Source organism: Chlorocebus sabaeus, chromosome 12, assembly GCF_047675955.1.
Source record: "Chlorocebus sabaeus isolate Y175 chromosome 12, mChlSab1.0.hap1, whole genome shotgun sequence".
Lineage (NCBI taxonomy): Eukaryota > Metazoa > Chordata > Mammalia > Primates > Cercopithecidae > Chlorocebus > Chlorocebus sabaeus.
In genome coordinates this window covers 71,183,646-71,199,556 of record NC_132915.1, presented here as the reverse complement: position 1 = coordinate 71,199,556, position 15,911 = coordinate 71,183,646, and the positions used below count along the sequence as shown (strand labels likewise).

Sequence of the window (15,911 nt, the reverse complement as noted above, 5' to 3'; positions counted from 1 at the left end):
TGACAGCAAAGCACAAAAGGAGAAATAGGAAATGACAGGTTGAAAATACAGCAGAGTCTTTCCCCTCAAGCATTTCTTGTGCACCCCTGCAGTGGTGAATGGGGGTCATTAATGCCCATCTGCAGACACGCAGCACTGTAGGGTGCTAGGTTCTTCCATGGTTAATGTGCTTGAGGCTGCACAGAAAACCAAGGACAGACAAGTCCACATTGAGCCACACTTTTGAGATTTGATATTAGTGTCTCAAAGATCATCCGAGAGGAGTTACAACTTCATTATACTCCATAGAGAACAGGAAATGGTTTTAAGAAGGAATAAACAACTGTGCAGTTCTGTGAAACACTTAATCCAGCACAGAGGTGTAAAATCAAACTCCAGAAAGTCGTGACTCGGGAGTTTGGAAGGCTCCAAATATTAGCTTCCGATCAGAATGTTCCTTTTCCAGTTTTCATGGAATCCGGGAACTGGTAGGTTCTTAGAGATCATTTAGCCTAACCCTTTCTTTTAGGTACAGATGAGGAAACTGAACCCACAGAGGGAACATGACTTATCAGAGGTCACACAGTTACTGGGGGCAGAGCTGTGAAACGAGACCTGCCTCTCTAGTCTTATCAAACCTGGGAAAAGATGACTATATTGTGAGGAGAGTGGAGCATGCATACTTAGAAGCAGGGGTGTGTGCTGAGGTGGGCACTTGGAAGCTGCAAGAGGTCATACCTCATCAAGATGGGACAGGAGAAGTGAATGCAGCTCCCTGTTCCCAGGAAACTGTTCCCGCGAAACTTTCCTGAGTATTATCAGAAAAGTTCTTCTGCTTTCTATCTTGCTGATGTTCATGTACTTTTAGGTCTTGAGGGAAAATCAAGCACCATTAGCAGGGTAGGAAGGCCATGCTGCTCTTTGCCATTGACCTGTCAGCTGCAATCAACCCTGGTTCCTAGCAATGCCACTCATTTGCGAGGAAAATAAGTGGAACCAAATGAGTGGCTGTCTCATCATGTACAGAACTAGGTGGATCCTTCAGCAAATCATCTAACCAACTTGAGTCTCAACAGTCTCAACTCAAAATGAAAGAAATTGGACCACACACTTTCTCTGTTTTTTGGCAGTTCTGAGGATAAATTAGGTCATCCCTGCACAATATAAGTATATTAAAAGATGTTATTCTTGTGAACATCACTGATGGAATATATTTGGGGGTTTGTCAGTATTATCAGTCATATTTGTCACCCAGAGAAGCAAAGGAATGAAAAACCGAATCAGGGTTTCCTAATTGAGAACTAGAGTAGAAGTGTAGGTGCTTTGTGCTGTGTCCACAGACCATTGACTTCCATGGGAGCAGTTGTTCTACATTTCAATTAGTGTCATTTGGGGAAAATGAATTAATGGAAGAGATAAGATCAAAAGCTGTAGCCTGGAGAAGAGCTTCTGCTGAAAATCTTAACATGAAAGAAGACCTATCACTTGATAGGTGACGAGAAGTGTGTTTTTATTAGAATTGCCATTTTCAAGGCTTATTAAAGTTTTGTCATTTTGTAATTATTGCCAAAATAAATGGACTATAAAATTTGTTTTAGAGGTATGTCTTTGGTTTAAAAATAATATGCATTCATGTAGAATTTGGAAAGAAATATATAAAAGTATAAATGAAGAAAAACTAACATTACCATTCAGAAATAATAGTTGAAAATGTTTAGTTTCTTTCTATTCCTTTTATAATTATAAATTTGGGATTATACTTGCATTATCTACAATGTATCTTTTTAGGATTTATTAAATATTCAGACCCACAGACTACATTTGGTGCTGGTCCACTTGGAAGAAACCACAACTTGCCGGCAGGGTAGCATTACCTATTTATCTTTAGCACATGTCCTTGCAGTGGTCCAGCAGAGCAATACAGCTTAGGTGCATGGAGGCTACATACATTTCAGAGGATGCAGGAGTTACCCTGGCTGAAAAGCCACATGCCCTATAGGAGTCAATATATGATGTAACAGCTCCATAGGCATAGTTTCCAGGGTCCCACAATAGATACACCAAGTTACCAGAGTCACTGTTATTGGAAGTCATAGCAGAAGCACTCTCTCAGGTTATAACAATTATCTGAGAATAGATGCAATTCACCAATAAGGGCTCGATTTTACCTAGTGATATAATTGATACATATTATCTTTTTCTAGGGAAACAGAGGCAGAAAATTATGAGGTCAGATTATCTTATGGAAGAGAAAAAGATCTTACCCACAATACTGTATACAATTTTTTGGCCTTAAAAATCCTAATACTAAATTACAAACATGTTCCATCACTACTTAAGGTGTTTCAAAAACATGGCTGGCACATAATGTATTAAACCAATCTTCTGGTATTGCATATTTAGCTAGTTCCAAGTTTCTCATTATTAAAACTATTACTGACATGAACATCCCTATATACAAATCTTTGTATTTTTATAAATCTAGAAAATGTAATTAATGACTGGGTCTGAAGTTTATTATGCTCTTAATACATCTTTAACAAACTACTCTTCAGAAAGAAAATACTAGTTTATGCTTTGACTAGTATTACAGGAAAGGCTCTACATTCATCAACATAGACTAAGTTCCTGGAAAACATTTGCCAATTTTATATGAGAAAAATGCTGTATCATTTAAAAAATGATCCTACTGATGAGTTTTTGGAAACATTTATCTGCACATAGTCTATTGATTGCTGGTTGTTAGTTGTCTATTCTTGTCCTCTCTCATTTTGATTTTGGGAAGCTCATCTTTTTTAGTATTAAGGGCATTTACATTTGAGTCTCCTATATGGCAAACTTTTTTGCAGTCTTTACTTCTGATAGAAATTTCTATTCTTATGTAGGCAAATCTACCAGTTTGTTTCTCTATGCTTGCATCAACACTGCTAAGTGAGATTATTGTTACTATTTGGGGTGCTTTTATGGGTATTTATGCGGACTCACTTTCTAAATTCTTGACGTCCATATTTTTCTTGTTTGTAATATGCATGGAAAAGTTTTTCATTTATGAAGAGGCCTTGAAACATTTTATATAGTTTGAGATTTTTTATTCCTCAAATGTTTGAGGAAAACTATTCCACAGCTATGGGTCCTGAGTACTATTTTTTGAGATAAATTTTGGCATGTTTAAAATTTTATTCTGTTGGCATTCATATATTCAGCTTTGCTACATGTTTAAAAAAATTTTTGATATAAGGCATCGCTGTTATTGAGATATAAGCACTTATTGGCACAGAATTGTACATACAACTCAAGTCTTAAGTTTATATTTTTATTTATTTTTGTTTTTAAGTATATGTTTTCTTAACTGTATTTGTATGTCTGCCTTTCTATTAATAGACTAGCCAGGCAGATGTACATTTAATTTATTAATCCTATTTTCTGATTCTAACTTCCTACTCACAATTTTTATTAATCCATTTCCTTTGTTTTTCCTACATTTTTTAAAATGTAAAACAATCTCTATAATTATAAAAAGTAAAGGAGAACCTAGGCAATGATAAATGAAATTTCCTGGGACTGGGAAGAAGAGAAGAAATATGCTAGTAAGTCAATGGATCACTCAAGGCTGCCTGTCTGAATACACAGGAAAATGATATGCTTATGAGACAGGAAGAAACCAGGACCCAATTCTAGACTGAGTCCGCGGCCTCCAGGTAGAGCCACCATGAAACCATACCAGACAGAACCCAGTCTGGCCTCCTAGTTTTACATGGGGTGTGGAGTGTATCACATTGTGAGGTACATGGAAAAGTGTCTTCTGTGCTTTCTCTTATTCTGTAGGCTGGTAAGAGGCGTACCGACATCAGCCTTCCTCTAGGGAATGGGCATATCTCCCTTCACTGTAGAACTGGAGAGAAGAGGTCTTAATGAGGGTTCTCAGTGAAATTTCATTCCTTTCAGAAGTAGGAAGTTGGTTTGTGATTCCAAAGAGGGCAAAGAGCAGTTCCAGCCAGGATTTTGGTTTCCCAATTCCTGACCACTTCATAAATGCCAGGCACTGTGCTAAGTCATTTCTAAGCCCCACAACAATGCATGAGGTAAGCATTCAGTTGTCCTTATTTTATATGAGAGAGAATAGTGAGGTGACTTGCCCCAAAGCCAGGATGTGAATCCAGGTATGCTGGGCAGCAACGCTTGTGTTTCTTAGCCCCTCTGATACATCATGTTGTGGCTCATCAGTGCTGATCTTAGTCCTTACAGCAGTCTTATCATTTAAGGGAGAGCTTTGTAGAGCCTGGGATCAGTGAGCCAAAAGAATTTACTGTGCCCGTATTATTTATCTTCAAAATTGTATTCCATTTCTCATCCGACGAAAGGAAGCAAAACATTGGCACAGAAAAACAGTATTTGAACTGAGTATCTGAGCAACTGCTGTATTCCTCGGCATACCAGTCAGTATTTTTATTACTGCTGAGTAGAGGGCAGGTAGGGGAGGAGGGAGAGTTGGGGGAGTCAGCTGTCAGAAGAGAAGGAGGGGAATGGGAACTAAGATCACATCCTGACTAATCTGACCTTATGGCATATTTAGGCAGAAACACTTAATTTAAAACTCCCCCAAATATCATTTTTAAAATTAAAATTAATATCTCTAAGTGTTAAATCACTTGACCAGGTAACACAGATCTGCAAACTTTATGCTGTTAAGCAATCTCCCTAGAAGACTGTGTGGCCAACTTTTTGCTTCATGGAAGAGAAAATGAAATAAATAAATGTGATATAATGTGAACAGAGCCAGAGCCATCAAGGATGAATCATAGCAAACTTCAGGTTAAGCAATTTATCTCATCTCTGGCCTCTCTGGAAGTTCAATGAGAACAGCAGGAGAATACCGGCCTGAGGGATTCTATTCTACTGTAATCTCAGTCATTATATCACTGCCAGCACTTACATTCAGAATCTCTTTGGAATACATGCAACTCATAGCATATTTTTTCAAGAGGACAATAGCTGTTCTTAACACATTAGCCAGTCATACCTGTTGATTTATAACATTCTCACATGCTTTTAAAAACAACCGTCTTTTTAAAATTCAGATACCGAAAAACCAAAGCCACCTCTATAAGACAAAACCCATTTTAATGAGTTTTTCTGCAGAGCTCCATTCACTCTGTTTTGGCTGAAATAGGATGCCACTGATAAAGCTGCTGGTGAATGCTGAGGAAGAGAAGAAAGAGGAGAAAAAGCAGACAGGAAATATTCTTGGGTATCTGACAATAAAGAGGAAAGTCTATTTCTGTACTTACAATAGCAGTTGGGGTGGCAGCCAGCACACAATAGAGCACCAGAGGGGTGATGAAGCTTTCTTCTTCTGTCCCTGGGTAAGGCTTCATTAAGTCTCCGTCCTGACAGAAGAATCCTTGGATATGCACCTGAAAAGTGTCAGTGCATTCGAAGTAGTAGGCAAGCAGCACTGTCCCAGCCATGATGACAAGCTGAAAATACAGCATGGCCACACAGAGACATTAGCAGGGCTTCGGAGCAGCCCTTGCCCCTCAGAGCACACTCCCTCCATCACCCCAGCAGCGGCTCTCCTGATATTGGTATTGGCGAGTGTGTGCGTGCCTGGCGCAGCGTGCTCTGGGAGTGTGTGCTTGCTTGTCTGCCTTGTAACATCTGTTCTATAAACCTTGCAGCAAATAATGAGCAGCTCCCATCTGAAAGGCAGATCCCAGCCAGGCTTGTAGAGAGCTTCAGCCTCTGCTGCCACTCTCTCAGAGTCTCAGCGTATGCATGGGAACCAAGGCACTATAGCCATTTAGGATAGAGGTGAAAAGTCAAAAGGCAGTGGCAAGAGAGTTGTCAAGACATAGATGTGAGAACTGTTCATGAGCAATTTCATATAATATTACAGGTAGACTCACCTTATGACATATCAAAGGCAGGTAAATCATGAGTAAACGAAGGAATGGACAAATGAAGAAATTAGCAGGAAAGCTAAATCCTAGATGGGTTAAGGGAAATTTCAATACCCTAAGTTATTGGCAGGTATCCTACATCAGTCATAACTTTTATGTTTTTCCAAAATGGGTTCTGCCAGTAAGTCAAGGACTTTGCTGATGATTGTATCTTATTATAGAAATATACCCTTCGTAAGATTTAGACATTAAAAAAGACACAGTTATCCTTTTGTTTTGACTCAGATGTCCTAGATACTCACCGAGGTTTATAGTTTTTAGCAGGTATGTGGAATTGAGGGGATGTGGAAAGGTAACATTTTTTTCCATTCATATTTGGAAATCACCAATGCCAAGATGGTGGTAAAGTCAGATAGAAAATACATCTGAGGTCATGAAATTACAGAAACTTAAGCTGGGGGAGATCTTAGAGTTCTTCCTGTCTGACACCTTTATTTCATAGATGAGAAAAGTGGAACTGACCACTGCCTGATTATCCAAAAATTAAACTAAACATGTGCTTAGATTGAGCATTAACAAAATAGGGAAACTAAAATGAAGAAAATATATTTTTAAATGTTGATTTGTTTAAAGGTATCAAAGTTATGCAAAAAACATTAGAACTTGGTAGGATATCTTTAGATACCTATGGCTTAAAGTTGTTTGTATTTTGAAGTACATATAAGGCAGTGAAGGGAAATCATAATCTTTTCAGGGCTTAAGAAGCCTGAAGTTCTTATTTCAGCCCTGGAATGACTAATCCAAGGCCACACAGCTGGTTAGTGTTAAAGCCAGGACTAGAAACTCACATTTCCTGATCTGTAGGAAAAAAGCAAAAGCTGAGTTGTATCAGTATCTAACTGCATCTTATACGGAAAGGTGGAGAGTGACTGGGGAGGCAAAGTAGCTAAACTCCAGCACAGCGAGGCATTTTTTGGCATTCTCATCCATTTTCCTATCCATTGCTTTAGCCACAACATTGAGGCACAGCCTTTACCTTCTGCCCCACTGTAAACCATTCTCTGGAACCAGCACAGCCTCTACTTCTGGGATAGTAATTCTGCAACTCTTCCCTACAGTAGCAGATAGCATCATTTATCTTTAAGGGTCATTTGAATTAAGAATCTTCCCTGTCCTTCCAATTTCTCCTCTTTTGATGCCTTTCCTCTTTGGTATCTCTGTTATAATGTGCCTCAGGTACAAACTTCTGTTTGGTTTGGTTTTATTTTTGAGACGGAGTCTCGCTCTGTTGCACAGGCTGAAGTACAGTGGCATGATCTCAGCTCACTGCAACCTCCGCCTCCTGGGTTCAAGTGATTCTCCTACCTTGGCCTCCTGAGTAGCCAGGATTACAGGTGTACACCACCACGCCTGGCTAATTTTTGTATTTTTAGTAGAGATGGGGTTTCAACATGTTGTTCAGGCTGGTTTCGAACTCCTGACCTCAGGTGATCCACCCACCTCGGCCTTCCAAAGTGCTGGGATTATACAGGCATGAGCCACTGTGCCCAGCTTCAAGTACAAATTTCTAACCATCTGATCTAAAGGTGTTTACCTTTTGACTACATCCATTGCCACCTTTCCTTTTATTCCAGTTAGGTCACAAATCATCTCTCCATTCACTAGCCCTTATACACGACTTGTTTCTGGCTGTTTATGGATTACATTCTTCTAGTATCTAGCATTTTCTGCTCCCAGAGATGTGGATCTCCAATCATAACTTTGGACTGTCCAGTAATCTCTGGACACTTCCATGTGTTTTCCCATGCTGGAGTTGTTTATTGGGGCCACATATAAATCACCAACCTTTATGCCAGCCTTCTCTGCTGTTTGAAGTAATTGGTTTATTTTCCTTATAGCAACAGAGAAGATTTCCTATAAGATTGAGAAAGATACTCCAAAGCTACCCCTGCTAATAGGTTCTCTTGATTGCAGCTAGTTTATAAAATCAAAGCTATAAAGTTTGTTTCTTTTATGCTTGACTGGTTAAGTGAGTTGACCTGATGGAAAGGAACCTAGCCAGTTAACTTAATGTTTTGAAGATGAAATAACACCAGGCTTCTAACAGTTTTAAGGCTCTGCCTCTGGAGTTCTGTCTGTGCCCCTGTACAGGGCTGATCTGGGATTTTTGTGTGTCTCATCCATGTGGCTGGAAACAGTTTTCTCTCTCTCGGCTTCATCAGCTCTTGGGAGATAGCTGCTTGGGAATAGGCAAGATCTATGGGGGTTTCTGGACAAAAAATAAAAACCAAAATGACATCTACCTTCCTCTTTTGTGGGAAGAGGATTGTATTTTATGGGTAGTTTTGTGCTACCATTTCCTTTTTCAAAAAAAGGTGAAAATGATGTAAAGGAAAGCAAAAACTTATATCTAGGAAAAGAACTCAAGACAAACACAAGGAATGGAAACTCTGAAAACGGAACTATCTTAACACCAAATACACTGAAATCAATGAAGATCTAACAACAAAGAAAGCATTACATGCCTACATTTGAGATCTATAGAATAAATCTTGACTAGTTGCCTAGTTGATTTAATCCTGGAAGCAGCATTCAGAGAGAACTGAATAACTTAAAAGTTGATAAAAATTTGCAGGACATAAAGTAAAGAACCTTGGAGACCCAAAGGGTAGTAGTGGTAGGTGGGAGCTTCAGCAGCTTATGTGACAGAACTGACCCCCCAGCATGACTTGGCTTGCCTTGGCTCTTCCCTCGAGCCCCCAGAAACTCTTCCCTGTCATTTTTCCCTTCCTTCTTCCCTCCCTCCCTCTTTCTCTCTCTCTCTCTCTCTCTCTTTCCTTCCTTCCTTCCTTCCTTCCTTTTCTTTCTTTCTTTCTTTCTCTTTCTTTCTTTCTTTCTTTCTTTCTTTCTTTCTTTCTTTCTTTCTTTCTTTCTTTCTTTCTTTCTTTCTTTCTTTCTTTCTTTCTTTCTTTCTTTCTTTCTTTCTCTTTCTTTCTTTCTTTCTTTCTTTCTTTCTTTCCTTCCTTCCCTTCCTTCCTTCCTTCCTTCCTTCCTTCCTTCCTTCCTTCCTTCCTTCCTTCCTTCTTTTCTTTCCCTCCCTTCCTTCCTTCCTTCCTTCCTTCTTTCTTTCTTTCTTTCTTTCTTTCTTTCTTTCTTTCTTTCTTTCTTTCTTTCTTTCTTTCTTTCTTTCTTTCTTTCTTTCTTTCTTTCTTTCTTTCTTTCTTTCTTTCTTTTCTTTCTTTCTTTCTTTCTTTCTTTCTTTCTTTCTTTCTTTCTTTCTTTCTTTCTTTCTTTCTTTCTTTCTTTCTTTCTTTCTTTCTTTCTTTTCTTTCTTTTCTTTTCTTTTCTTTTCTTTTCTTTTCTTTTCTTTTCTTAAGACAGGGTCTCATTCTGTCTTCCACTGCTGGAGTGCAGTGGCAGGATCTCAGCTCACTGCCACCTCCGCCTCCCCAGTAGCTGGGATTACAGGTGCATGCCATCACGCCCGACTAATTTTTTGTATTTTTAGTAGAGACAAGGGTTCATCATGTTGACCAGGCTGGTCTCAAACTCTTGACCTCAAGTGATCCACCCATCTCAGCCTCCCAAAGTGCTGGGATTACAGGCGTGAGCCATCGGTGCCTGGCCTTCCCTGTCATTTTCAAGCAATCCTCAAACTCCCTGGAAAGTCCCCCAATAATGCTATTTAGAGATGCACAGGTGCAAAAATAGAACAACTCAGATTTTGATTTCTAGTTGATTTTCTGTTGAACATTCTCCTGAGACCATATTTTGAAAGGAAACTGATGCACATACTGCAGGAACAGAAACAACATGCATTGATTCTGTCTCCACGAGCGGAGAGATCCATCTCGCTGCACTGATGATGACACACAATTAGCCATCCACATACTCCCTTCTTCCTCCCTGTCCTGAGACATGATTTATCACTGTCTATGTTTGTGTCACTGGTGCCAGCTGGCACACTTGCCATCTCTGTTGCCTTCCTCAGCTCCATTTAGGAATGCATGGAGGGAGTCCATAATGTTAGTGTCACATGAGCAGATGGTGAGGCCATGCTGGGTGCAAGTACTGGTGGAAGGGTTGAAGATGTCAGTGTGAAAGAAGCAATTATGACTGTGGGAGTATAACAAGGTGTAAGGAGCTCATGTACCAGGGACTTTCCTCAGCTGTTGCTTTCCACGAATGATAATCCAATACAGTAGCAAAAAATGCAAGGCTTCAGAAGGCAGAAGTCAGCAATATCTGAAATTCAGCTTCCTGTGGTTGAAAGCACGTGTGTCTACCAAGGCCCTTTGCTGGTTAAAGAAAAGTAAAAATGTCAAGAAGAGCAATAATTGTGAAGGTCACAAAACTGAGAGAAGAGGATGAGAACCTTTTCCAACAGGCTGTTAAGTCTGGAGGAACTGTGGACCAATAATTTATATGTTCTGATACAACCTGGGGAAACAGGGAATCAGATAATGACGGTGTGACTCATGTGAGCCTGTGTGTCCAAGGCAGTAGGACAGAGGCAAGAGTTTGGAACGAGAGTATTCATGAAGCATCTTGTCTCAAGTGTAAAGGGCATATTTCAAACTGGGGAATCCTAGTGGTAGGTGACCAACCATCCAGTTTGTTGAGGGCTGAGGGGCTTCCTGGGGCACAGGATGTTGAGGGCTAAAACTAGAATGGCCCTGAGCAATCTGGGGTGACTAAACACAATGAACCAGGCACAGACAAACCAGAGACAATGAATATTTTCCTCCCCAAAGAAGTTTCTAATTCTGGTTCAGCCATGAGCTATCAAAGCTAGTCAATCAGCAACTCCTCTTGTGAGCTGCCTCCGAACTCAGTCTCACCCTAAGTGCTGTGAAGGTGAGGAATTCTCAGACATGCTCTCCAACCCCAAGTAATTTGTAATCTACCTGGGGCGTGCCCACCAACACAGGGAGCAACAAGTCTTCTGTAGGAGGTTGTCTGCTGATCCCAAGTGGGAGTCATGCATGGCTGCAGGTGCCTGGTGAACTGGTTGGGAGAGGAGTTGATGGAAGGAGAACAATGGAAGGGGGGATATTGCATGAGGGAGAAGAGGATGCATATGGAGGGAGAGGGATGTGTGGTGTCTGCTTAGGGTATTGGTTTTGGTCCAGCCCCATCAATATAGATGTTCAATTCCATAGATCGAGGGGATAAAGGAAACATTGGGCAGAGGGAGTATGACATCAGAGCTTAGGTGGTAAGAACTGACATGGTTGTGACAATGAAAGCAATGTCTTAGCCATGACACTAGGGAATAGCACACTTTAAGGATTTGGATGTTTTTTGGTATTGGAAGAAAGCATCCCAGTCACAAATGTCAATGGTTGCACACAAGGCTGGAGTGGGAAACCCTCAAGCAGCACTGACGGAACTGGAAACCAATGTAGTAGGCTAGAGGGGAAGCACATAAATTGATAGCCCCCGTGAGACCTCACTGGGGAGCCTTAGAAATAAGTATGACCCCCTGAGAGGGGCTGGAGGTCCTCCATATACAACAGAGGCAAGAGCTAAGGAGGTGGAGGAAGGAGAGAAAAGGAAGAAAAGGAGGAGGAGGCAGAGATGGTAATGCTATACTGTGCATGTCCCAGGAACTGTTTTAAACACCTTATGTAAATTAACTCTTCATCTGCCCAACCATCGTGGTGGCAAGTATATTATTATTTCCATTTTACAGATGAGGAAACAGGCACAGACATATTGCATGAGGTCACACGGCTCACAGGGGTAAACCTTGGATGATTACTATAAATATATCTCTCCACTCAAATTTGTGTGGCCTAGGGGAAAGTCAGGTCACAAATATAAGTCAGCAGAATATTAAGAACTAAACTATGTTACATACTTGGATACTTTATTTAAATGTTTCCAAGTGTCAGTTTTCTCATCTGTATGAAGGTTAATAACCATCTCACAAAAATGCAATGAGGTGTGTTTATATATTCCTATTTTGTTCCAAAAATCAACTTTCATCAAATAAAGTAAGCTAGCGTCAGCAAGAAGTTGGAATGGAAGCAGGAAGGAAATATAAAATAGAGGCAGGGATTACAATGCTTCATTGTAAATTGTCTAACAGTCAACGCAATAACGAAATGGTGGTCAATATCTGTAAGATCAAAACCAAACCAATGGTTAAAGGATAAGCAGAATACTTCTGATATAGTGACCAGACAGGAGTTCTTTCTTTGGGTTCTCATGAACAATGTAACAGGATAAACAATGATTCAGTGGTGAGTATGATGGTGCTGCTCTTTTTTTAAAATTTTCTTTTTTGAAAATTATACTTTAAGTTCTGGGATACATGTGCAGAACGTCCAGGTTTGTTACATAGGTATACATGTGCCATGGTGGTTTGCTGCACCCCACCAACCCCGTCATGTACATTAGGTATTTCTCCTAATGTGATCCCACCCCCGGTAGGTCCTGGTGTGTGAAGTTCCCCTCCCTGTGTCCAGGTGTTCTCATTGTTCAACTCCCACTTATGAGTGAGAATATGCATTGTTTGGTTTTCTGTTTCTTATGTTAGTTTGCTGAGAATGATGGTTTCCTGTTTCATCCATGTCCTTGCAAAGAACATAAACTCATCCTTTTTTATGGCTACATAGTATTTCATGGTGTACATGTGCCACATTTTCTTTATCCAGTCTATCATTGATGGGCATTTGGGTTGGTTCCAAGTCTTTGCTACTGTGAACAGTGCTGCAGTAAACATACGTGGACATGTGTCTTTATAGTAGAATGATTTATAATCCTTTGGGTATATACCCAGTAATAGGATTCCTGGGTCAAATGGTATTTCAGGTTCTAGATCCTTGAGGAATCGCCACACTGTCTTCCACAATGGTTGAACTAATTTACATTCCCACCAACAGTGTAAAAGCATTCCTATTTCTCTACATCCTCTCCAGTATCTATTGTTTCCTGATGGTACTGTTCTTAATATGAGACCTCATATCAACTTAATATTGGTTTTTATATAAGCAAAACTCACAAAAACAGGACTCTGAAATAGAATGGAGGAGGTAGGCATTATGATTCAGTTGCAGGTGAACTTGAGAGAGACAGCATAATGAAAGGTTAAGAGTACAGGACAGACTGCCTAGGTTGGAAACCAGCTGTGCTGCCTACTAGGTGTGTGATCTAAATTTTTATGCCTCTATTTGAAAAATTGGGTTAATAATACCATAGTACCTAATGCTTCAGATTATCATGAAGATTAAATGAGGATTGTGTAATAAGTTCTTAGAGCAGTATCTGACTCATAACAAAAATCATTTCCTAGAAGAGTACATAGACTGTGTATCTTTCAAGACTCCTTCCTTAGTAAAGTTTTTCTCAGTTTAGTTTTTAAAAACTAATGGGAAGCAGTGAATTAGAGACTATTTTTCTATCAAGTCTCCAGTTAGTTAAATACAGACCTATATCTTTGTATTTTTCTTTAAGTTCAGGTCTACATATGCAGGATGTACATGTCTGTTTCATAGGTAAATGTGTGTCATGGGAGTTTGTTGTACAGATTATTTCATCACGCAGGTATAAACTCTAGTATCCATTCGTTATTTTTCCTGATCCTCTGCCCTTCGGTAGGTTCCAGAATGCATTGTTCCCCTCTATGTGTCCATGTGTTATCATTAAGCTCCCACTTACAAGTCAGAACGTGTAGTATTTTGCTTTCTTTGTCTGCGTTAATTTGCTAAGGATAATGGCCTCCAGGTCCATCCATGTTCTGGCAAAGGACGTGATCTCATTCTTTTTTATGGATGCATATTATTCCATGGTGTATATGTACCACAGTTTATTTATCTAGTCTATCATTGTTGAGCATTTGGGTTGGTTCCATGACAGACCTATATCTTTTAATTAAGGCAATTAAACTGTGGTTAAGAAGGACATCCTCTTGTGAAAACTGAGGGACTTCAAACGTACCAGTGTGTATATGAGAATTCATCCCTTCTTCTTTAAGGACTAAAGAGGTGCCCACAGGCAAGGATACGTAGATGGAATGCGATCATCCAGTCATTCAACTAATATTGCCTATCTACTATACACAGATATCAATAATACTTAGTTAAAAAAACTGAGCAACAAAAATGTTAAAATAACCATGGTCTTTGGACTCATGGGGTTTTCTGTCGGGGAAGACAGATATTATAAAAGTAAGCCCAAAGAAATAATAATAATGACTCTTACTGATAGCCCATGTAATCAACTATGTAACTTTAAATATATTATCTTATATGATACTTACACTACTCTGTGAGGTATAATGAGTTACCTTAATCTTAAAAAAAGGAAACTTATCCAAGTTGACAGAGCTAGTGAATGGTAGAGTTTGGATCCGAACCTCTGGCGCCATTTAACTCTTCTTTTTACATGTAAAACCTGCAATTAACACAATGACATGATGTACAATGCCTGGCACTTGGTAAGTACTCAGCTCTTTTTCTTGCTTTAAAATTTCTATTTGCTCTTCCTTTTCAGTGCTTTTTTACTTTGGGGTGATAGTAGAGGTTGACTGAGGTCTCTTCCTCCATTCTTCCTTCTCAACTATCTAAAAACACTATTCCTTTAATTTTTCCTTTTCTTCAGCCTGGTCTATATGTTCTCTTCTAGGGAGATCTCATCTCTTTTTGTAGCTCCCATTCTTATATTGATTCCATTGACTCTTCTATCACCATTTGTAGTTCTGGGTTTTCTCCTGACTACCAACTTGGGGTGTTACATAGGTACTCCAAATGCTACAAGTCTAAACTGGAACTCAGTGTTTCTCCTCTCCCCAGGCTACAGCTTCTATTGAGTTCCCTATCCTGGTAAATCCAACCACTATTCTCTCAAAATGTCAGTGTCATCTTAGACTCCTCCTTCCCCCAGCTTTCTCTTCATGCCATACCTGGTCAGTTGCCAAAGTCTTACTGCAGGATCTCCTTACATTTATCCCATTTATGAAAACTGCCACTGCCACCTTCAGGCTTCCACATTCTCTCACCTACACTATTGAAATCTTGTACGACCTGCTTTTGCTGCCTTTGGGATCTCAACCTCTTCATGCCGTCATTTACCTGCTGCTAAAGAGTTACCATCCTAAGGCATAGCTATGATTATATCTGTATACTCCTCCAAAATCTTCAGTGATTACTTTCTATGGACTGAATTTTTGTGTTCTCCCCAAATTCATATTTCAAAGCCTAAATCCCCAATGTGATGGTATTTGGAGGTGGGATCCCAGTCTCATGAATAGAATTAGTGTTAGGAGACATGAGAGAGCTGATCTCTCTCTTGGCCTCAATGAGGTTATAGCAAGAAGGCAGTATGAAACTAAAATGAAACTTGGGACTCCAAAATCACTAAGCCAAAGGGAAAAGTCAAGCTGGGAACTGCTTAGGGAAAACCTGTCTCCCATTATATTTCTAAAAAAAGATTAAAAAGCTACATGCCTCCCGCATAAGGAATTGCCTTGAGGACAAAGGACAGACAGAACTCAGTCATCCCTCTGCTCACTGAGATAAATGCATATCTGATTGCTTCCTTCGGAAAGGCTAATCAGAAACTCAAAAGAATGCAACTGTTTGTCTCTCATCTACCTGTGACCTGGAAGCCCCTTCCATGCTTCAAGTTGTCCCACCTTTCTGGACCAAACCAATGTATATCTTACATATACTGATTGATGTCTCATGTCTTCTAAAATGTATAAAACCAAGCTGTGTCCTGAACACCTAGGGCACATGTCATCAGGACCTCCTCAGGTCCTAATGACAGGACCTCAGGTTATATCACAGGCATGTCTCTTTAACCTTGGATAAACTTTCTAAATTCAGACCTGTCTCAGATATTTGGGGTTCACAGCAGCTACCTGCAAACCAGCAAGAGGGCCCTCACTAGGCGGTGAATCTGCTGGCTCCTTGATCTCAGCTTACCAGTTTTCAAAACAGTGAGCTTATATGGTTATTTATGCTACCTAGTCTATTATAATTTGCTATTGCAGCCCAGATTAACACACAGTTATTCTAATCCAGC

General features: G+C 39.9%; 1 protein-coding gene across 2 annotated transcripts in view; it reads right to left on the bottom strand.

Moving 5' to 3' along the window:
- PLPPR1 (phospholipid phosphatase related 1) overlaps window positions 1-15,911 on the bottom strand; it is a 286,729-nt gene that overhangs the window by 47,322 nt on the left and 223,496 nt on the right. For both annotated transcript variants that reach the window (XM_007968568.3, XM_037982884.2), the window contains exon 3: window positions 5,268-5,456. In XM_007968568.3, the coding sequence (XP_007966759.3) occupies window positions 5,268-5,456 (189 nt within the window). The remainder of the gene's footprint in view (window positions 1-5,267; window positions 5,457-15,911) is intronic.